We start from the raw sequence: 14,985 nt of genomic DNA, 5'->3' as shown, positions 1-14,985 counted from the left end.
GAAAATGGTGAGTAAAATGTTACGTTATGAAGCAGCTGACTCATGAAAACTCAAGAGGAACATCGTCCGGAGAAATTCGAGAAGTGGACCGTGTTTATGTGTCAGTGACAGGAAAAGCACCAACTACAGAGACAAGTTAATCCAATGTCTTCTTTTATAGCAAATACGTGGTCCCACTATCACGGGACAGCAGTCAGTGTTTAAAAAAAACATAAGACATACATTCAGTTCAGAGAGGTGAGTCCTATTTGTCTGCCACAAATGTATTCTTGGATGAATTATTCATTTCAACATTTGAAACGATACAGTAGAACAGAAACACATACAAGCCAACACAGTCATGTTCTTTTCATGGACAATTCTTTGTGATTTTAGTCATAATCTCACTTTATTACACGCGCCATTTTGAGTCTGTCTTGACATCAAACAAATCACTTCCTTGTGTGCAAGTGGAGGATTGTCACCGGGTGACATGAGATTAGCTTTGATTGTAACGTTACAGTATAAGTTACACACTACAGTTTAAACTTCCCGGCGTCAGCTTGATAATTGATGACTGAAACACACTGTTGTGTTTAGGTTGTTGACTGTATTCATCTTCAATCTTGCAGATTACACAGATTTCAATGTGGACACACTTGTCGTCAAGTTTTCTCAACACTGTCATAGAAGTCAGAGTCTCTGCGGTGCTGCTGCACCGGCATGTTTCTCCTTGTGCTGCTGACTTTGTCCAGGTCGATCTCCACCAGCACCATGCCTGGTTTCTCTCCTCCACAGTCACCCAGCACCTCGCCCCAGGGGTCCACTGCTAGGGCGCGGCCGTATGACGAGCGCTTCTCGTGGTGTTGACCGACCTGCGCCGCCGCCAATACGAAACACTGGCTCTCGATGGCACGGGCGCGGAGCAACACCTGTGAATAAATATTTTTTAAATGAAGTTTATTTCTACTGGTTTACACTGATATCTCTTTTTCCTGTTTAGACCTGGTACTAACTTTTGTCTTGACTGATCCGATCACATGCAAGTTGTGCTAAGTTTCAGGCCTCAGTACCATTAACGTCAGGTCTGAACGGGGCCAAAATGACTGCACTCACCTCCCAGTGAGCAGCTCCTGTGGCTACGGTGAAGGCTGATGGGTAAGTCAGGATCTCGGCACCGTGTCTTTGCAGCGCCAGCGATAACTCTGGGAATCTAAGGTCATAGCAGATACCCAAACCAATCTGCAGCAGCAAAAAAATAAACAAGACAAAATGAAAAATGATCAGAATGTTGTGGAAAGATTCCGTTGAAGAATTGGCTTGAGAACAAAGAACATGAAGAGTTCACGTGCAGATATGTAAAAGGTGAATTAGCTGACACTAGTTGCAACATAAAAAAAAAAAACACACCTTGCCGATGGGAGTTTGGACCGGAGACACGAGGGAAGATCCAGGGATGGTGAAGGCACTTTCTTTGAGGGATACGCCTTTTTCTGGCAGTTCCACATCAAACAGGTGAGACTTCCTGTAGACTGAAACAATGTCACCTAGAGGATGTAACAAGAGGGTGTACGTCAGTGCATGTACTGTGTGAAATGAATTCATTTGTTCAAGTGTGTACGATGAAGCGACTGTGAAAAATCACCTTCCTCATTAATTATGATGTGACTGTTGTAGATTCGTCTGTCAGTCTCCCATTTAGGTCCTCGCTCATGAAATCCCCCAAGAGACAGCCACACATCCAACTTCCTGGAAGGAGAAACATTCACACATGTGACAGTGGGGTAACTATTTTATATATCAAAAAGAAGGAGACTCAGGTTTTTATACATCCTCTAAATGCAATGACTTCTTTATTTGTACAGAGGTTGCCCCAAGCAAATCAAAAAGACCTCAAATATGTTACTAAACAAAGATATCTTCATAAATTTAAACATAATTTCTTAAGCATAGATAATAAAAAAAGAAAAAGAACACAATAGAGAAAAGCTATTAATAAATAAATTAAGCACCAGGTCACAGATGTACAGTATATGCAGCAATTAGGCCACAGTCTTATGGCACATTTAACTAACTTTTCATGGTTAAAAAATATTTAAATTCAAAAGCTTTAAAAGATTAAATGTAACGCATAAAAATACAAACTGCAGATCAACATGTGTTCAAACTAACAACAATGATTTGGTACAATAAACATACAATAATAAAAATTTAAATGTAAATATGCCAGGTTGTAGCCATATGAAATTGGTTTGACAAAATATTATGATTTGACAATATCTACCTGGCGAGCTGAGTGTAACGGGAGACTGTGTCTCCTGTCAGACTCTCAGACAGCGACAACGTCTCCTCACGACTGGATCCGATGTAGTCAAAGCCTTCAGGCAGAAAGACCATGCTCGCTCCTCGCTGTTTGGCTTCCTCCACCAGCTGCTTGCAGGCAGAGAAGTTGGCCTCTTTGTCTGGGGTGGCCGTGACCTGACAGACTGCAGCCAGGGAGTGAGACATCCTGCGTGGAGAGGAGGTTATTATGAAGCTGCAAATCAGTATTCAATCAATTAATCAGTAACACTGATTAATGAGCCTGAGTTTTGCCATTTTATAATAAATGGCATTGGCTGATTATGTGAACAATTAGTAGTGATGTAAATTTACACATTTCTGTTCTTAGAATCCCCAATAAATATGGCGAAGTACAAAAGACAAAGACAAAACTCAGATTGAAGAGACAACCAACCATTTTTTTCATAATTAATTAAATTGTTGATTATTTTCTCAATTAATTGATTAGTTGTTTGGTCCATAAAATGTCAAATGGTGTTTCCCAAACCCTAAAATGACGATGTTCTCAAATGTTTTGCAAACAAACAAAAAATATACTTGGCCAGTGAAGAAATAACCTTAATAACATTTATGACGGCTCTGTTCATTCCAAGTATCCCAAACACACATTCATGACAGGCTCCTGAAATGGAGGCAGCTAAATGGAATTCAGCCATTCTGTTAAAATGTCTGCTGTGAAAAAGGCCCATGGTTGATAAGTAACTACACTGTTATATATTTACTGTATAATATTGTACATGTTTGTACCCAGAGTGAATCAAAAATATAATTTTACATAAAAATCCAAACATTTCTGACATGTCAGTGAAGCCACTGTTACATGGTTGCTGTCACTTTTCCATCTTAGTGGTTTTAGTTTGCAGATATCAACAGAAACCAGAGTTAGCTCTTAGCTGTCAGAACAACCCATTTCTTGGTCAGAATAATAAACACACCTGTTTTGCAGCCTGATCCTGAGTCTCCAAGCTAATGATCCCAAAATGCACCTGAACATTGATCCAACGTGACCCTCAGATTCTGTCACGTTCCCTCTTTAGTTCATATGTTACTAAATATCAACATTTGTGTAGGTCAGTGCTCTGAAACAGGAAGACTTCATTCTTCTTCGCTGCTGTTTGTCATTATCAAGAAACCAGCTCCACCTGCTGGTGAGAATGTATGCCTATCTTGTTAGAAAGGTGAATAGTGACTAAATACAGTTCACAAAAGTATGATTTACATAATGTTGAGAGTCTGTAGATTGATAAGTTTCATGTTTAACAAAACCAAACTCATTAATAATAAATAGGATGAACAGATCATCTGATTTCCACACTTTCTATGCTGAAACTATTATGTTTTTGTGTGTCTTTGTTTGAATCACTCTTTGCAGGCAAAGGGCCCTAGTTTGCCTAACTATGATGGAGAGATTTCATATTAAAAATCTTAAATTGTGCCACTCAAGCAAGTTAAATACTGTATCTTATTTAATTTCCTCAGATGAAGCTGAACATGCAGCTTTGGGGGCACTGGTGGTTTGGGGGCCCTACACATTTGCATATTCCACATAAAGCAAGCTACTTTTCAAGACCTTATCATTTCAGGACCGCAACATTTTCTATATACTTTTTTGTACATTCTCTTTTTCATATGCACATATGAATGCCTTTTGCGAAACACAACTCTGAATCATTTTGAGATTAAAGTCAGACATCTGAGATTAAAGTCAGAATGAATTTGGAAGAAAAAAGGTTCGATCCTATTTACACTCAGGCATTCACTTGACCAACCTCTGCACTTCCAGCCTGGGGTCCGTCTCAGCAACACCCTTCCAAGATGGCAGCCAACAGCAGCAGCACGGTTAGCAAGTCGAGCGGCAGCTCTGGAGGAAAGCAGTCCGGTCCTTCGGCCGAACAGGTACCGTCACCTCCGCCTCAGTCTGCTTAGGTCCCCGCGACGATTGTCGCTGTTATTCAGCCGCGCCCGGTGAAGCTAAAGCCGCTAGTCTGACTCTCAGTCAGGCAATGCTAACGTTAGCTTCCCCATCGCCATCATTCTGCTTTTCTCACCACAAAACGCTGCAACATTGAGTCAGAGGAAGAGACTCTGAATGACATATTTACATATAAAACAGGCTTGTGTGTCTAACCGCCATATTTTACGCTTTAATTCACTCACGTGCCTTTTAAATTAGCATGCACTAGTTATATAGGGTGGTGTTATTTAATAAAAGGAAGTGGGAGAAGCTATTTTTAACTTAAGACCACCGACCCTGTCTTATTACGTGAAGACACGCGAGTCTGAAACCAACAGGGAAGCACAAGTCAAACACCTTTTTTTTTCTTCATATTTTTAAAAACAAGCTTTAGACTAAGCTTTTTTTGTCACTCTGCAGCTCTACAGTACAACGCTTGTGGTCTGTCTTTACGCTACAGTTCATATAATTTAAATAAAAAAATAATGCATAATTTATATATTGAATACAAGAAACAGGTTATTAAAAAAAAAACTTAACTTCAGTTTTGTTTCTACAGCAGCCCAAACAGATGACAGATGCCTTTTTTGTGTTTTGATACTAAAGCTTTCTGCTCAAGCTGTGTTTATTTGTGTATTTTTAGGTGGTGGCCACGTTTCAGAAGATGCGCCAGGAACAACGCAGTATGGCTTCCAAAGCTGCAGAGTTGGAGATGGAGATCAATGAGCACAGGTGCAGCACATTTTAAATGAACACTTATCTGTGCAGCAATATTTCCTTTCCATGGCACCTAGTGGGTAAAGTGGAATGTGCAGTTATTAACATTTCTGTTGTTCCTTTTAGCTTAGTCGTTGACACGTTGAAGGATGTGGATCCTTCGAGGAAATGTTTTCGTCTAGTTGGAGGAGTTTTGGTGGAGAGGACGGTAAAAGAAGTTCTACCAGCGTTGGAAAACAACAAAGAGCAGGTAATGGACGAAACAAATCAGTAGTCAATATCTTGCTCTAATAGCTGCATACATGTAGCCTTTAAATCCACTAATAACAAGTATCTTCTTGAACAATTTCTTAATGTGAATGTTCATGTGTGACAATTTCATCACTTTTAAAATTTTGTTCCCACAGATATCCAAAATAGTCGAGTCCCTCAACACACAGATGCAGACGAAAGGACGGGAACTGACAGAGTACAGGGAACGCTACAACATCCGCTTGGTGGGAGAGGGTGAAGGACAAGGACAGTCGGCGACGTCTTCCAGGGACAGCGAAGGAGGCGGCTTAAAAAGCGGTGCTGGGGTTTTAGTGTCTTAGTTTATTGTAATAATATAATGCGACAGTAGGGCCTTATGATTTCTGCAGAATTGAAAACACAGAGTCACATAAATTTAGTTAAAAAAACAGAACTCTTGACAGGATAAGTTAGGATTTGGGGATTGAACACAGAGCACTTGGTATTGAAGTAATTTGCAACTAACTTCTATATAAGTTCAGCAGTGAATTAATCAGTTAAATCCAGCCTCTGGATCATGTTTCTGATGGTTTTTCATTTTAAAGTAAATAAGTGCCTGCAATTTTGTCATTTGGGGTATGGGACTATCTGCTGACAAATAAAGGCTGATATCATATGACTCTTATGTAGGTTGAGATTGTGCAGAATAGACACTTCTTTGTCAAGGCAGAACAGGTTCTGGAAGGCTGTTTGACAACACATGTTATTCTCATAAACAAGATATTATACTGTAGACGCATCGCTAAGGATCAAAGTGAATCTGTCAATTTTATTCACTCTCTCACGCTGTGACATCTCATGCACAACTCGGAAAATACACAATTAATGCATGAAAGGATGCTGGTTTCTATCCACTGTTCACTCAAGTCACACAGATGTGACTGAATATACCCAATAATTCTTTTTTTCTCTGTAGATTGTTTGATTTCAGAAAGACTCGTTAAAAGTCTAAAGTGATGAAAAGCCTCCCAGGGCCTGATGGTTACTGTCCACTCTGTTCATTTATCTGTAAGGGCAAAAATGTTTTCATTAATGGCCACGAATTAAAGAATTGTCACGATTGTGATTTGTCGTGTTTTGTGTTCAACTTCTTCTTTTCAAACTGAAAGACACGTTAAGATCACAGTAACCGGTTGAGTATTTGTCTTAATACAAATATGAGTTCAGCTTCTGCTTCTGACCTGTTTACACGCAAGTTCACAATGTTTACCCGTACTTTCTTTACTGACACCGACACAAATTGAAGTCCGCCTTAAACACGGTTCTGTGAAGTCATAGCGACAGTGATGGCGTAGAAATGGATATGCTGAGCGGTGTCTCCCTCTAGTGGTTGAATTTAAACTTGCAACATGAGTGAGGAAACTAAAGTGTATATAAACAACTTGCTCAGTTAAATTTAGAATTATAAAGATGACATTTTGGGAAGGAGTCTCATTACCTCACTGTTTTACCTTTTACCTTAACTGAAGCCTTTTTACTTGATACCCTAAAGATCCTGCCCCTCTTCACATCTTAAAACTATGTTTGTTACTCTGTACAGGACACTCTGTGTTTTTAAAATCTAAACATGTCCTCCAAATGTGTGTGACCAGCCACAGAAGCTGAAAGGCTGATTAGGCTGCGCTGGAGTAATGCCACTGAATGAAGTAGCAGCAGTTGATCAAAATAGACAAAATGAGCTTACTCCTCCTGTCTCTCCCTAACTGCATAATCTCTGGATTACCTGACCTCCGTCTGGTCCGGAGGCAAAAGATAACGTTCACTGAGAGAAGGAAAGAGGGAGGAGAAGAATAAGGAGGCATAAAAACGTGCAGTTTACTATTTGCGCAGGAAGTAGAATTCTTGTTGTGCTTCCATGTATTTTTAAATTTGCATGTAAGGACACAATCTGTAAAGGACAACATCACTCTGGAGAAGACTGAGAACTGTCTGGATCACGAGACTGAGAAGAAATCCACAAGGCTGGTGATAAACTTGACTCTAGAGCCTATGGTGAGACATTTTATTTCATTATCTTGATTTTGATTAGAAAAAAAAGTCTCTGTGGATATAAATATAAAGAAAGGAGCACTATGAAGAGCTTGCTATTAATAAAACAGAAACAGGAGAAGTGGATAAAGAGGAGTTAAAACCACAATAAGCCTCTTTGAGCTACTTCACTCTCCACACACCAGATGTTCTGTTTTAAACCAGTTTGATTTGTGCTGTGAGCTATTGATTTACATTATCTGCTTGTTTGGCAGGAGAGCTGCAGTTTACTGCCGAGAGAGACCGTTCAATAAACCACAGGGAACAAAGCGGAGTCCCTAAATCTCAAACAACAACTCTCACTTTGCCAATACTGCGTACAAGTCTCTGTTTTTATGTGCGTGTGCTTAAAGGTCCAGTTTCTAAGAATGGGTCACTCAGCAGCCATTTTGTCTTGTTTTAGCAGGAAAAGCACAGTGTGACAGTGAACCAGCATGAGCGGAACTCAGCCATTATTCATTTGATTATTTAAGACCTGTGATTGTGTCAAAATGGCTGCTGCACAAAAGGCCCATTGGTGACATTTAACGATGAGATTGCAGATCGTAAGAAAGAGAGAGAATCTCTTTGCTCAACCTTCTTTTTCACAAGTGTGTGAGGAAACTACGGTGGCCTTAATATAACTGAAAGGAATTCCGCTTGTCTGGGTCCGGTAGCCTTAGCAAGGAAGCCCAGACAGCCCTCTCCCCAGCCACTTCCGCCAGCTCCTTTAGGGGGATCCCAAGGCGTTCCCAGGAGGGATATAATCCCACCAGCGTGTCCTAGGTCTCCTCCCACAAGGACATGCCAGGAGGCATCCTAACCAGATGCTTGAACCACCTCAGCTGACTCCTCTCAACATGGAGGAGCAGTGGTTCTACTCTGGGCGCCTTCCGGATGTCCGAGTCCACCCTATCTCTAAGGCTGAGCCCGGGCCAGCCTGCACAGGAAATGTAGAAATGTAAATGTAGATCGACCGGTAAATTATACAGAATACATTAAATATCTGCCACTTAACCTTCCAAAATGTTACGCACTGGTACTTTAAAATCCTGTCAATGTTTACTGTCCACATCCTGAGCTTCAGCTTTGACACCTGTCTGTTTTTCATCTCACTGTCCAGAACATGTCTCGTGATCAGTGCGAGTCGGTGGTCCTGAGCGTGGAGTCTCTGCTGAGAGACGCCAAGAGGATGCAGATGCAGTGCCGCGAGCGCAGCGAGCAGCTCTCCATGGCGGCCACACAGCTGAGGGTGGAGTCGGCCAGCCTGAGGGAGCAGTGCGAGGCCACCCAGCTAGACATGGCCCACATCCGCCGGCAGCTGGACTCGCTCATGGACACCAAAGCTGCCTTTGAAGCCAAGGAGAGGCAGGTGCGCAAACTCAGCAAGCAGCTGTGAGGACACGAGGAAGACGCGGCATCCGACATGACACTAAACACTTCACAGTCGGAGAGAGTGACGGAGTGATGGGCGGGGGACAGGATATAAACGGGTGAGGGAGAAAGAGGAGTGCATACAGGATGAAAACAAAGAAAAGGAGGAAAATGACAGGTGTAGTTTTTGTTAAAAAACAGACAAAATGGAGGAAAAACTTCATAGTTTTCTAATTTCTCCAGACATTTGCTGCCATGTAAAACATGATTCTGATCACTCCTCACTTTGCTCATAAATACATTTCAAACAAATGGTTGTCTCCTGCTGTTTGAAGCATACTTTACTCCACTGTGACTTTGTAAATTGTCCATCTCATTTTTCTTGACTGCAAATGTCAAAAGAATAAAGGGGAGAAAAAATGACTTTTACAACAGTTTCCCCAACACCTGTGGAACACTGCAGCTTAAGTGAGTCTTAAGAGTGTAACATTGAGGAGGGTTTATTGGCAGAAATTAATTAAACTACCCATAATTATGTCCATGTAAGTGTATAATCTCTTTAAAAGCAAACAAATAAGATGAGATGGACAAACCACCCCAGCAAAAATGAAGAACAAAGCCCTCTCGGGTTTGCAAAGGCCACCATAGTTTCCTGATGCTTGGCAAAGATATGGGTGAGTTCTCCATTTGTTAGAATCTGCAGTCTCACCACTGGAGGTCACTATTTCTTACACACTGACCTTTAGTAAAAAATAAATAAAATAAAAGCAGAAGCACACCACACATACTTGTGTGACAAAAGGTTAAAATTTTAATCACCATCACAAATCATTCTATAAATACATGGTTGTCATATCATTAAGAACTTATTTTAAATAGCAACAGATAACAAACAGAAGTGTAGCTGTTAGTGTGAAGGAGCTGGAAGTGTGTGTGTGTGTGTGTGTGTGTGTGTGTGTGTCTGCCGCTCGGAGCCTCCTTTCATCACCGCTCTGAAAGACAAACTGATGATGATGATTTAGAGTGTGAAGCTTCACACTCACGCTGTGATTAGAATGTAGAAGAACGTAGGAGAGTGGCGGACTTACTTTCAGCTTTAATTTTCAGTGGCGACAGCGCTGCCTTTGCCTGTAAATGCACAGAAAGTTACCAAAAGAATGTTTTAAATGGGAAAATGTAGTGAGGATGCGACAGCAGATAATAACTCAATATGGCAGTTGATGTAAATACAGTGCAGTGAAATATGAAGCAGTGGCAGTTGCTGGTCTTTGAAAACAGGGGAAGCTCATTTCAGGCCCGGTTATTTATACATACATTGTTGCATACATTCTGCAAATGAACAACTAGAACAAGGAAACGCAGTAATTATGTAAAACCGAAACGCTATAATAAGTGTTTTTACAAATGAAATGTACAAATGAAAATATATCGCTGTGTAAATAACACATAACAAACAGCTACTTGTCTACAGACTCGCAAAATCCACACAGATCTGTGGATAATTTCTGAGTGGATTTATGTGAGTAGGGCAAACACCAGATTACGGATCCTCCCTTTGATCCTCCTGCTGTTGAGAATGTGTCTCACACAAGTGATGAAGCACAAACTCCAGAGCAAGTTCAGACCCAGTTTTCCGCATATTACCCAGAGTGCCATGCCCGAGTGAGCCGAGAGAAAGTGGAAAAATAGCCATTACCTTCTTTATGGCAGTCCAGTCCTCAAGGATGTCGATGTCTCTCAACATGTAGACGATGAAAGGTCCTGTGAGACAAAAATAGGAGTTTGCGTCAATTTCCATTTTACACTCGAGGCATAAAAACCACAGCTTATTTCAAAACACATAGTATACAGAGCGACGGACAGAAAACAAGTAGCACAGACAGATGACGTGAATAAATTTGACTTTTTTTTTACCTGAGACCAGAGCTACTTTCTTTTTTCTCTCTGTGCGACCAAAGAGATTCTTTCTTTTACACTTCTTGCTCTTCATCTCATCGCTCCACTCTGAGATAAAAACAAATCATTGTATGAAGTTTAAATACTAACAAAGGACACGTGTGTTTGTGTGTGTGTGTGTTTACCTGAGGTGAGGTCTATATTCTGTCTGTCCTCCTCCAGTCTCCGAATCTTCTCCAGCAGCTCAGTCTTCATGGCATCAAACAGTAATGTGCGCTCGCTCTGTAACACAAATATTCAATCATATATACGCACAGATCTTACTCGTCTACACATGTTGTTCTGTTCTGTTTAGATACTGTGTGTGTGTGTTACCTCCAGGTGCTGCCTTGCTCCTTGCACTTCACACTCATGCTTGTGTTTGATCATCTGCAGACAAATTTCTCTGTACACTCCTGCATTAAAACACACACACACACACACACACACACACACACAGAGAGGCAAGATGTTAGAGACAGAAAAGATGCAGCAGACTATTTTTAGACTCAAGTGTCCTTAATGACTTCCAGAAGCCGACAGAAACTGACTTTGACGCCAGACAACCTAATCATCTAAGTACAACTACTGGTAAATTCCATTTGGCTCCAAAACTGAAACTAACAAACCTCACTCACCTCGGCACAGTTGAGGTTGCTTTTCCACTACAAAATAGTGCCTACTCAACGTGGGCGGAGTCATCACTACACAACTCCATGAAACTGCCGTGTATTCAGTGTAACTGAATCATAAGAATCGGTTAATTAAAACAATTTTGTTCAGTACTTCCTCCATGACCGGAGTCTGACACAGTCACTGGACTGAAATACAGCGGCAGGATTTGTGATGCCGCTCGCTGCACCAAATACATCAGACTCCTCTGTTAAATATTGAGATTTCATACATTTCCCTGTTAATTGTTGGAGATTAACCAATATTTTTAGGATTGTTAAGTCTTTTTAACTGATCAACCAACAGTTTGGCATTGTTTGGCTTGATTCTTGTGTCGGACGTCTCTTCCTGTGACAGCACTCTGACCAATCAGTGGCCGGCAGTCTGCCGACATCACGCATAGTGTCGCCTCAGCTCAGAGCAGGTACTGGCTCGGCTCGCCTCGTCACGGCACGGTTAAGTTGCGTTTCCACTAGCATAGTACCTGGTAACAGGAAAAACGCCATTTGCTAAAGAAGAAAGTCAATAATAGTTTCGCATAATCATCCTTTTTTCATCTTGTTGGAAACATAGTAGAGATGTATTCTTCATAATATTTTTATTCTGTTTAAGACACGACTACATTATCCTTTTGAACATTGTAATATCTTTGAAATTTTTACTCCACATAATATTAAGCTTTTTATTCAGATAAGCATAAGTGCTCATGCTTAATATAGAAAAAGTAGGTTGCATGGTCACATTTGAAGTAGACTTGTGACCATGAACTGCCTTCAGAGAGAGACACATCAAAACATAACACACCTACAATAACAAGAATATGTTTGTACATTTACGGATTGATCTGACGAGATGTTATGTGTTCACTGATGGAAAATGGAAGAACGGCAGCCACATACCAGCCACGTGCGTTTGTATCTGCATGCTGTTCTGTAGTGCAGCCAGTGGTTCTCTGTATTCTCCAGCCTGCCCTGTCAACACCTCGTCCAGCTTCACCTTCACCTGGTTCAGCCGCTCCCGGAACAACCTATAGAGTGAAAACACGTCAGTCTCTCCTTGTTCTTCTTCTTCCATTCTTCACACAATAAACATCCCCTCTGGGCATGTGTCTGTTTTAACTCCACCTAGGCTCGTCTTACTTCTCCTTCAGGTCGTGGAATTGTTTTTCAAGATCGAGCATCTCATCGAGACATTCCCCTCTCCTTCGCTCGCAGTCTTCATCATCCATCTCTTCCCAGGAGACAGAAAGAAAGACAAAACAATCAAAACCTGAGATACAGAGTCTTCATTTCTTAATAATCATAATAATGGAGTGAATTTTTACCCGAGCTCTCTTCTTCTTCCTCCTCCTCCTCCTCCTCCTCCTCTTCTCCTTCTTCTTCGTCTTCACTCTCATCTAAGTCACTGTCTCTCTCCTCCATGCTCTCCTCCCCACCTTCACCTCCTCTTCCTTCATGTTCTCTCAGTTCCTCTAACTCTCCATTAGCCTGGGGGAGTTGCGACTCTCCTTCTGCCTCCATCTCCTCCTCTGGCTGCACCACAGGAGGCTGTGCAGGCATAGCTGTGAACAGACAGGTTACAAAGTCAGGAAAGCTGGTATTATGTCATTATGTTTTATACATTTTGGTGAACAGTCCTTACTTAGCCTCTGAGAAAAATCTTGTCTGTTTCTTTCATCCAAAGAACATGAATAGATCAATTTACAATAGGGCTGCAACTAATGATTATTTTCGTAATTGATCAATCCAGTGATTATTTTCTTGATTAATCGAGTACTTGTTTGGTCAGTAAAATGTTGATCAGTGTTTACCAAACCTGTTCTTGAATGTCTTGGTTTGTCCACAAACAAAAATGATTCAGTTCAAATGATTTCTTTCTTATAGGGAGCAAGGAAACCAGAAAATATTTACATTTAAGAAGCTGAACAATCAAAAAGTTGTTGTAATTGAGAAAAACACTTGATTAATTGATTATAAAAATTGTTGGCAATTCATTTAGTAATGGAATAGTTATTGCAGCCCTACAATACAATGCTTTTTATTAGAGGTAGACTGATTAAAGGATTTTTTTTCCCTTTAAAAAAAAGAAATTGGCATTATTAACTTACAACCCTTTTATGCAAGTTTATTCAGTTTTGTTCTAAACCTACACAGTGCACTAAAACGTGAGGTTTTCATTATTATGAATGCAACATCCTCTCTTAGGGCAAAGAACAAATTCAAAAAATACCTGTATGGTTGTTTGTCTGTATGTGGCCCTGCGATGGACTGGAGAACTTTCCCTATGTCAGCTGAGATTGGCACAGCTCCCCCCGCGACCCTCATGTGGAGGTAGAAGATGGATGGATGGAATAATAAAACCTTTTAAAAGGGACAAAACACCAAGAGGAGTACAAAGGATATTTTAAGAGCAGATCAATAGAATAACTAAATTGTACACAATGATGACAATAATGATAGTATGTGTTACACTATACAGCAGTAGTACTACGGGGGCTTTTATTTTGTTAACTGACCGAGTGTGCTGCTTCGCTTCACCTAGCTTGACCACTACTGGCTTCCGTGATGTCATAGAAGTCAAATCGTTTAACGTAGCGGAAATTAGACTGAAACAAAAAGCAGAGTAGAGAGTAAGAGGCTCATAAACTTACTTACAACGTCCACATGAATTAAAAGAGACTCGTTGTCGCATATTTTTTGCCTTAATTTCGCCGCAAATCAAGCGGAGTGAAGTCAAGTGCAACACTAGCTTACAACTGAAACCGCACACAGCGGTAGGATGACTGTCTGCTCATCACTCACTTCATTAACTCATAAATTATTTATACTGAATTATCTGACGTTCATGTAATAATACATTATATTATGGTTGATGAAGTAAACGCGGTCAACGCAGCGACGCTCTCTTTTCCTCCTACTGTAGACACGGATTAACCACACACACACACACACACACACACACACACACACACTCACTCACTCACACACACGCACATCACGTTAACCGTCCTTTGGACGAGGCTGTTTGTAAAGTACGTCACATTTTAATTTAATTTCACACCTGTGCTCACCTTGTCCCTGCGCGCAAAACTTCAACTGTGCCTCAACGCATTTCCATTCTTTTAAAAACTACTTCCTCCTCTTCAGACTTCACTTCAGTCCGCAGTTTCGCACACTTCGCCGGACTCGAACTACCAGCGAGCTCAACCAATCAGCGTCCAGCTCATTTGTATACTTGGCCAATAGGAGCGCCTGTCTTTCCGAACACTGCTCGTCCAATCAGAAACGCTAGAGCAGACTGTATAAACCAATCACAATTCTGCTTGTTTCTGAAAGTCCTCACGAGAACAAACTAATATAATATAACATAATAATCTGACATACTGAACTTTCCATAGTATACCAGCAACAGTTTCATATTATCACTGTTTTTTATATTAGTATATATTACAATATTATTGTACTTGTCATACTACTAAATCACTATATTAGCATGTAAATAATTGTCTCGTATTTTTGTGTATTTCTTTGTCATCGATTTCCTATGTCTGTCTACATAATTAGAATTTTTTTTATCAATTTATTGCTGTTACTTTTTTTATTCTGCTCAAGCAATCAGTGTTTATTTATATAGCACTTTACAATATCTGCAATGTACTCACAATGCTTCGCATACAAAAGAAAGAATAAAAAACACTAAATTAACTCAAAACC

The 14,985-nt window shown here is 40.6% G+C and overlaps 3 protein-coding genes across 7 annotated transcripts; 1 reads left to right on the top strand and 2 right to left on the bottom strand.

Moving 5' to 3' along the window:
• Positions 1-155: 155 nt before the first annotated feature.
• Positions 156-4,714, bottom strand: nit1 (nitrilase 1). 2 transcript variants are annotated; one of them, XM_058625785.1, is made up of 6 exons: positions 4,092-4,714; positions 2,264-2,488; positions 1,625-1,728; positions 1,390-1,526; positions 1,096-1,221; positions 156-911 (listed from the first exon to the last, which is right to left on the bottom strand). In XM_058625785.1, exons 2-6 carry the CDS (start codon positions 2,485-2,487, stop codon positions 645-647), a joined length of 858 nt encoding a protein of 285 aa, XP_058481768.1. In that variant the 5' UTR covers position 2,488; positions 4,092-4,714; the 3' UTR covers positions 156-644. The 2 variants fall into 2 exon arrangements, with proteins under 2 accessions (XP_058481768.1, XP_058481767.1); XM_058625784.1 differs by lacking the exon at positions 4,092-4,714 and adding an exon at positions 3,258-3,441 and having other exon boundaries at positions 157-911.
• pfdn2 (prefoldin subunit 2) lies at positions 4,063-6,350 on the top strand. Its single transcript, XM_058625790.1, has 4 exons — positions 4,063-4,218; positions 4,920-5,008; positions 5,120-5,243; positions 5,401-6,350. The coding sequence occupies exons 1-4, from the start codon at positions 4,138-4,140 to the stop codon at positions 5,584-5,586; spliced, it is 480 nt and encodes a 159-aa protein (XP_058481773.1). The 5' UTR covers positions 4,063-4,137; the 3' UTR covers positions 5,587-6,350.
• Positions 6,351-9,453: 3,103 nt separating this feature from the next.
• brms1 (BRMS1 transcriptional repressor and anoikis regulator) lies at positions 9,454-14,467 on the bottom strand. 4 transcript variants are annotated; one of them, XM_058625788.1, is made up of 12 exons: positions 14,343-14,457; positions 13,788-13,877; positions 13,502-13,632; positions 12,597-12,833; positions 12,412-12,502; positions 12,172-12,299; positions 10,937-11,016; positions 10,747-10,843; positions 10,580-10,669; positions 10,362-10,426; positions 9,754-9,793; positions 9,454-9,669 (listed from the first exon to the last, which is right to left on the bottom strand). In XM_058625788.1, exons 4-12 carry the CDS (start codon positions 12,829-12,831, stop codon positions 9,650-9,652), a joined length of 846 nt encoding a protein of 281 aa, XP_058481771.1. In that variant the 5' UTR covers positions 12,832-12,833; positions 13,502-13,632; positions 13,788-13,877; positions 14,343-14,457; the 3' UTR covers positions 9,454-9,649. The 4 variants fall into 4 exon arrangements, with proteins under 4 accessions (XP_058481771.1, XP_058481770.1, XP_058481769.1 ...); XM_058625787.1 differs by lacking the exon at positions 13,788-13,877 and having other exon boundaries at positions 14,343-14,467; XM_058625786.1 differs by lacking the exon at positions 13,788-13,877 and having other exon boundaries at positions 14,333-14,457.
• Between the last annotated feature and the right edge of the window lie 518 nt (positions 14,468-14,985).

This window comes from Solea solea, chromosome 3 (genome assembly GCF_958295425.1).
Source record: "Solea solea chromosome 3, fSolSol10.1, whole genome shotgun sequence".
NCBI lineage: Eukaryota > Metazoa > Chordata > Actinopteri > Pleuronectiformes > Soleidae > Solea > Solea solea.
Note: the sequence above shows the minus strand (reverse complement) of the source record. Positions and strands in the feature narration are given on the sequence as shown.

What these genes read in the sequence shown, in the direction of transcription:
- nit1 (XM_058625784.1), bottom strand. Translation starts at nt 3,316, where the DNA reads ATGTTCAGGTGCATTTTGGGATCATTAGCTTGGAGACTCAGGATCAGG. An exon ending in AGGATCAGGCTGCAAAACAG is followed by an intron (nt 2,489 to 3,257) that starts GTGTGTTTATTA and finishes CTCTCCACGCAG; the next exon opens with GATGTCTCACTCCCTGGCTG. An exon ending in CAGGAGCTGCTCACTGGGAG is followed by an intron (nt 912 to 1,095) that starts GTGAGTGCAGTC and finishes ATTTATTCACAG; the next exon opens with GTGTTGCTCCGCGCCCGTGC.
- pfdn2 (XM_058625790.1), top strand. Translation starts at nt 4,138, where the DNA reads ATGGCAGCCAACAGCAGCAGCACGGTTAGCAAGTCGAGCGGCAGCTCT. An exon ending in CCGGTCCTTCGGCCGAACAG is followed by an intron (nt 4,219 to 4,919) that starts GTACCGTCACCT and finishes GTGTATTTTTAG; the next exon opens with GTGGTGGCCACGTTTCAGAA. An exon ending in ATGGAGATCAATGAGCACAG is followed by an intron (nt 5,009 to 5,119) that starts GTGCAGCACATT and finishes TGTTCCTTTTAG; the next exon opens with CTTAGTCGTTGACACGTTGA.
- brms1 (XM_058625787.1), bottom strand. Translation starts at nt 12,831, where the DNA reads ATGCCTGCACAGCCTCCTGTGGTGCAGCCAGAGGAGGAGATGGAGGCA. An exon ending in TTCCACGACCTGAAGGAGAA is followed by an intron (nt 12,300 to 12,411) that starts GTAAGACGAGCC and finishes TTCACTCTATAG; the next exon opens with GTTGTTCCGGGAGCGGCTGA. An exon ending in GAATATAGACCTCACCTCAG is followed by an intron (nt 10,670 to 10,746) that starts GTAAACACACAC and finishes TTTTTATCTCAG; the next exon opens with AGTGGAGCGATGAGATGAAG.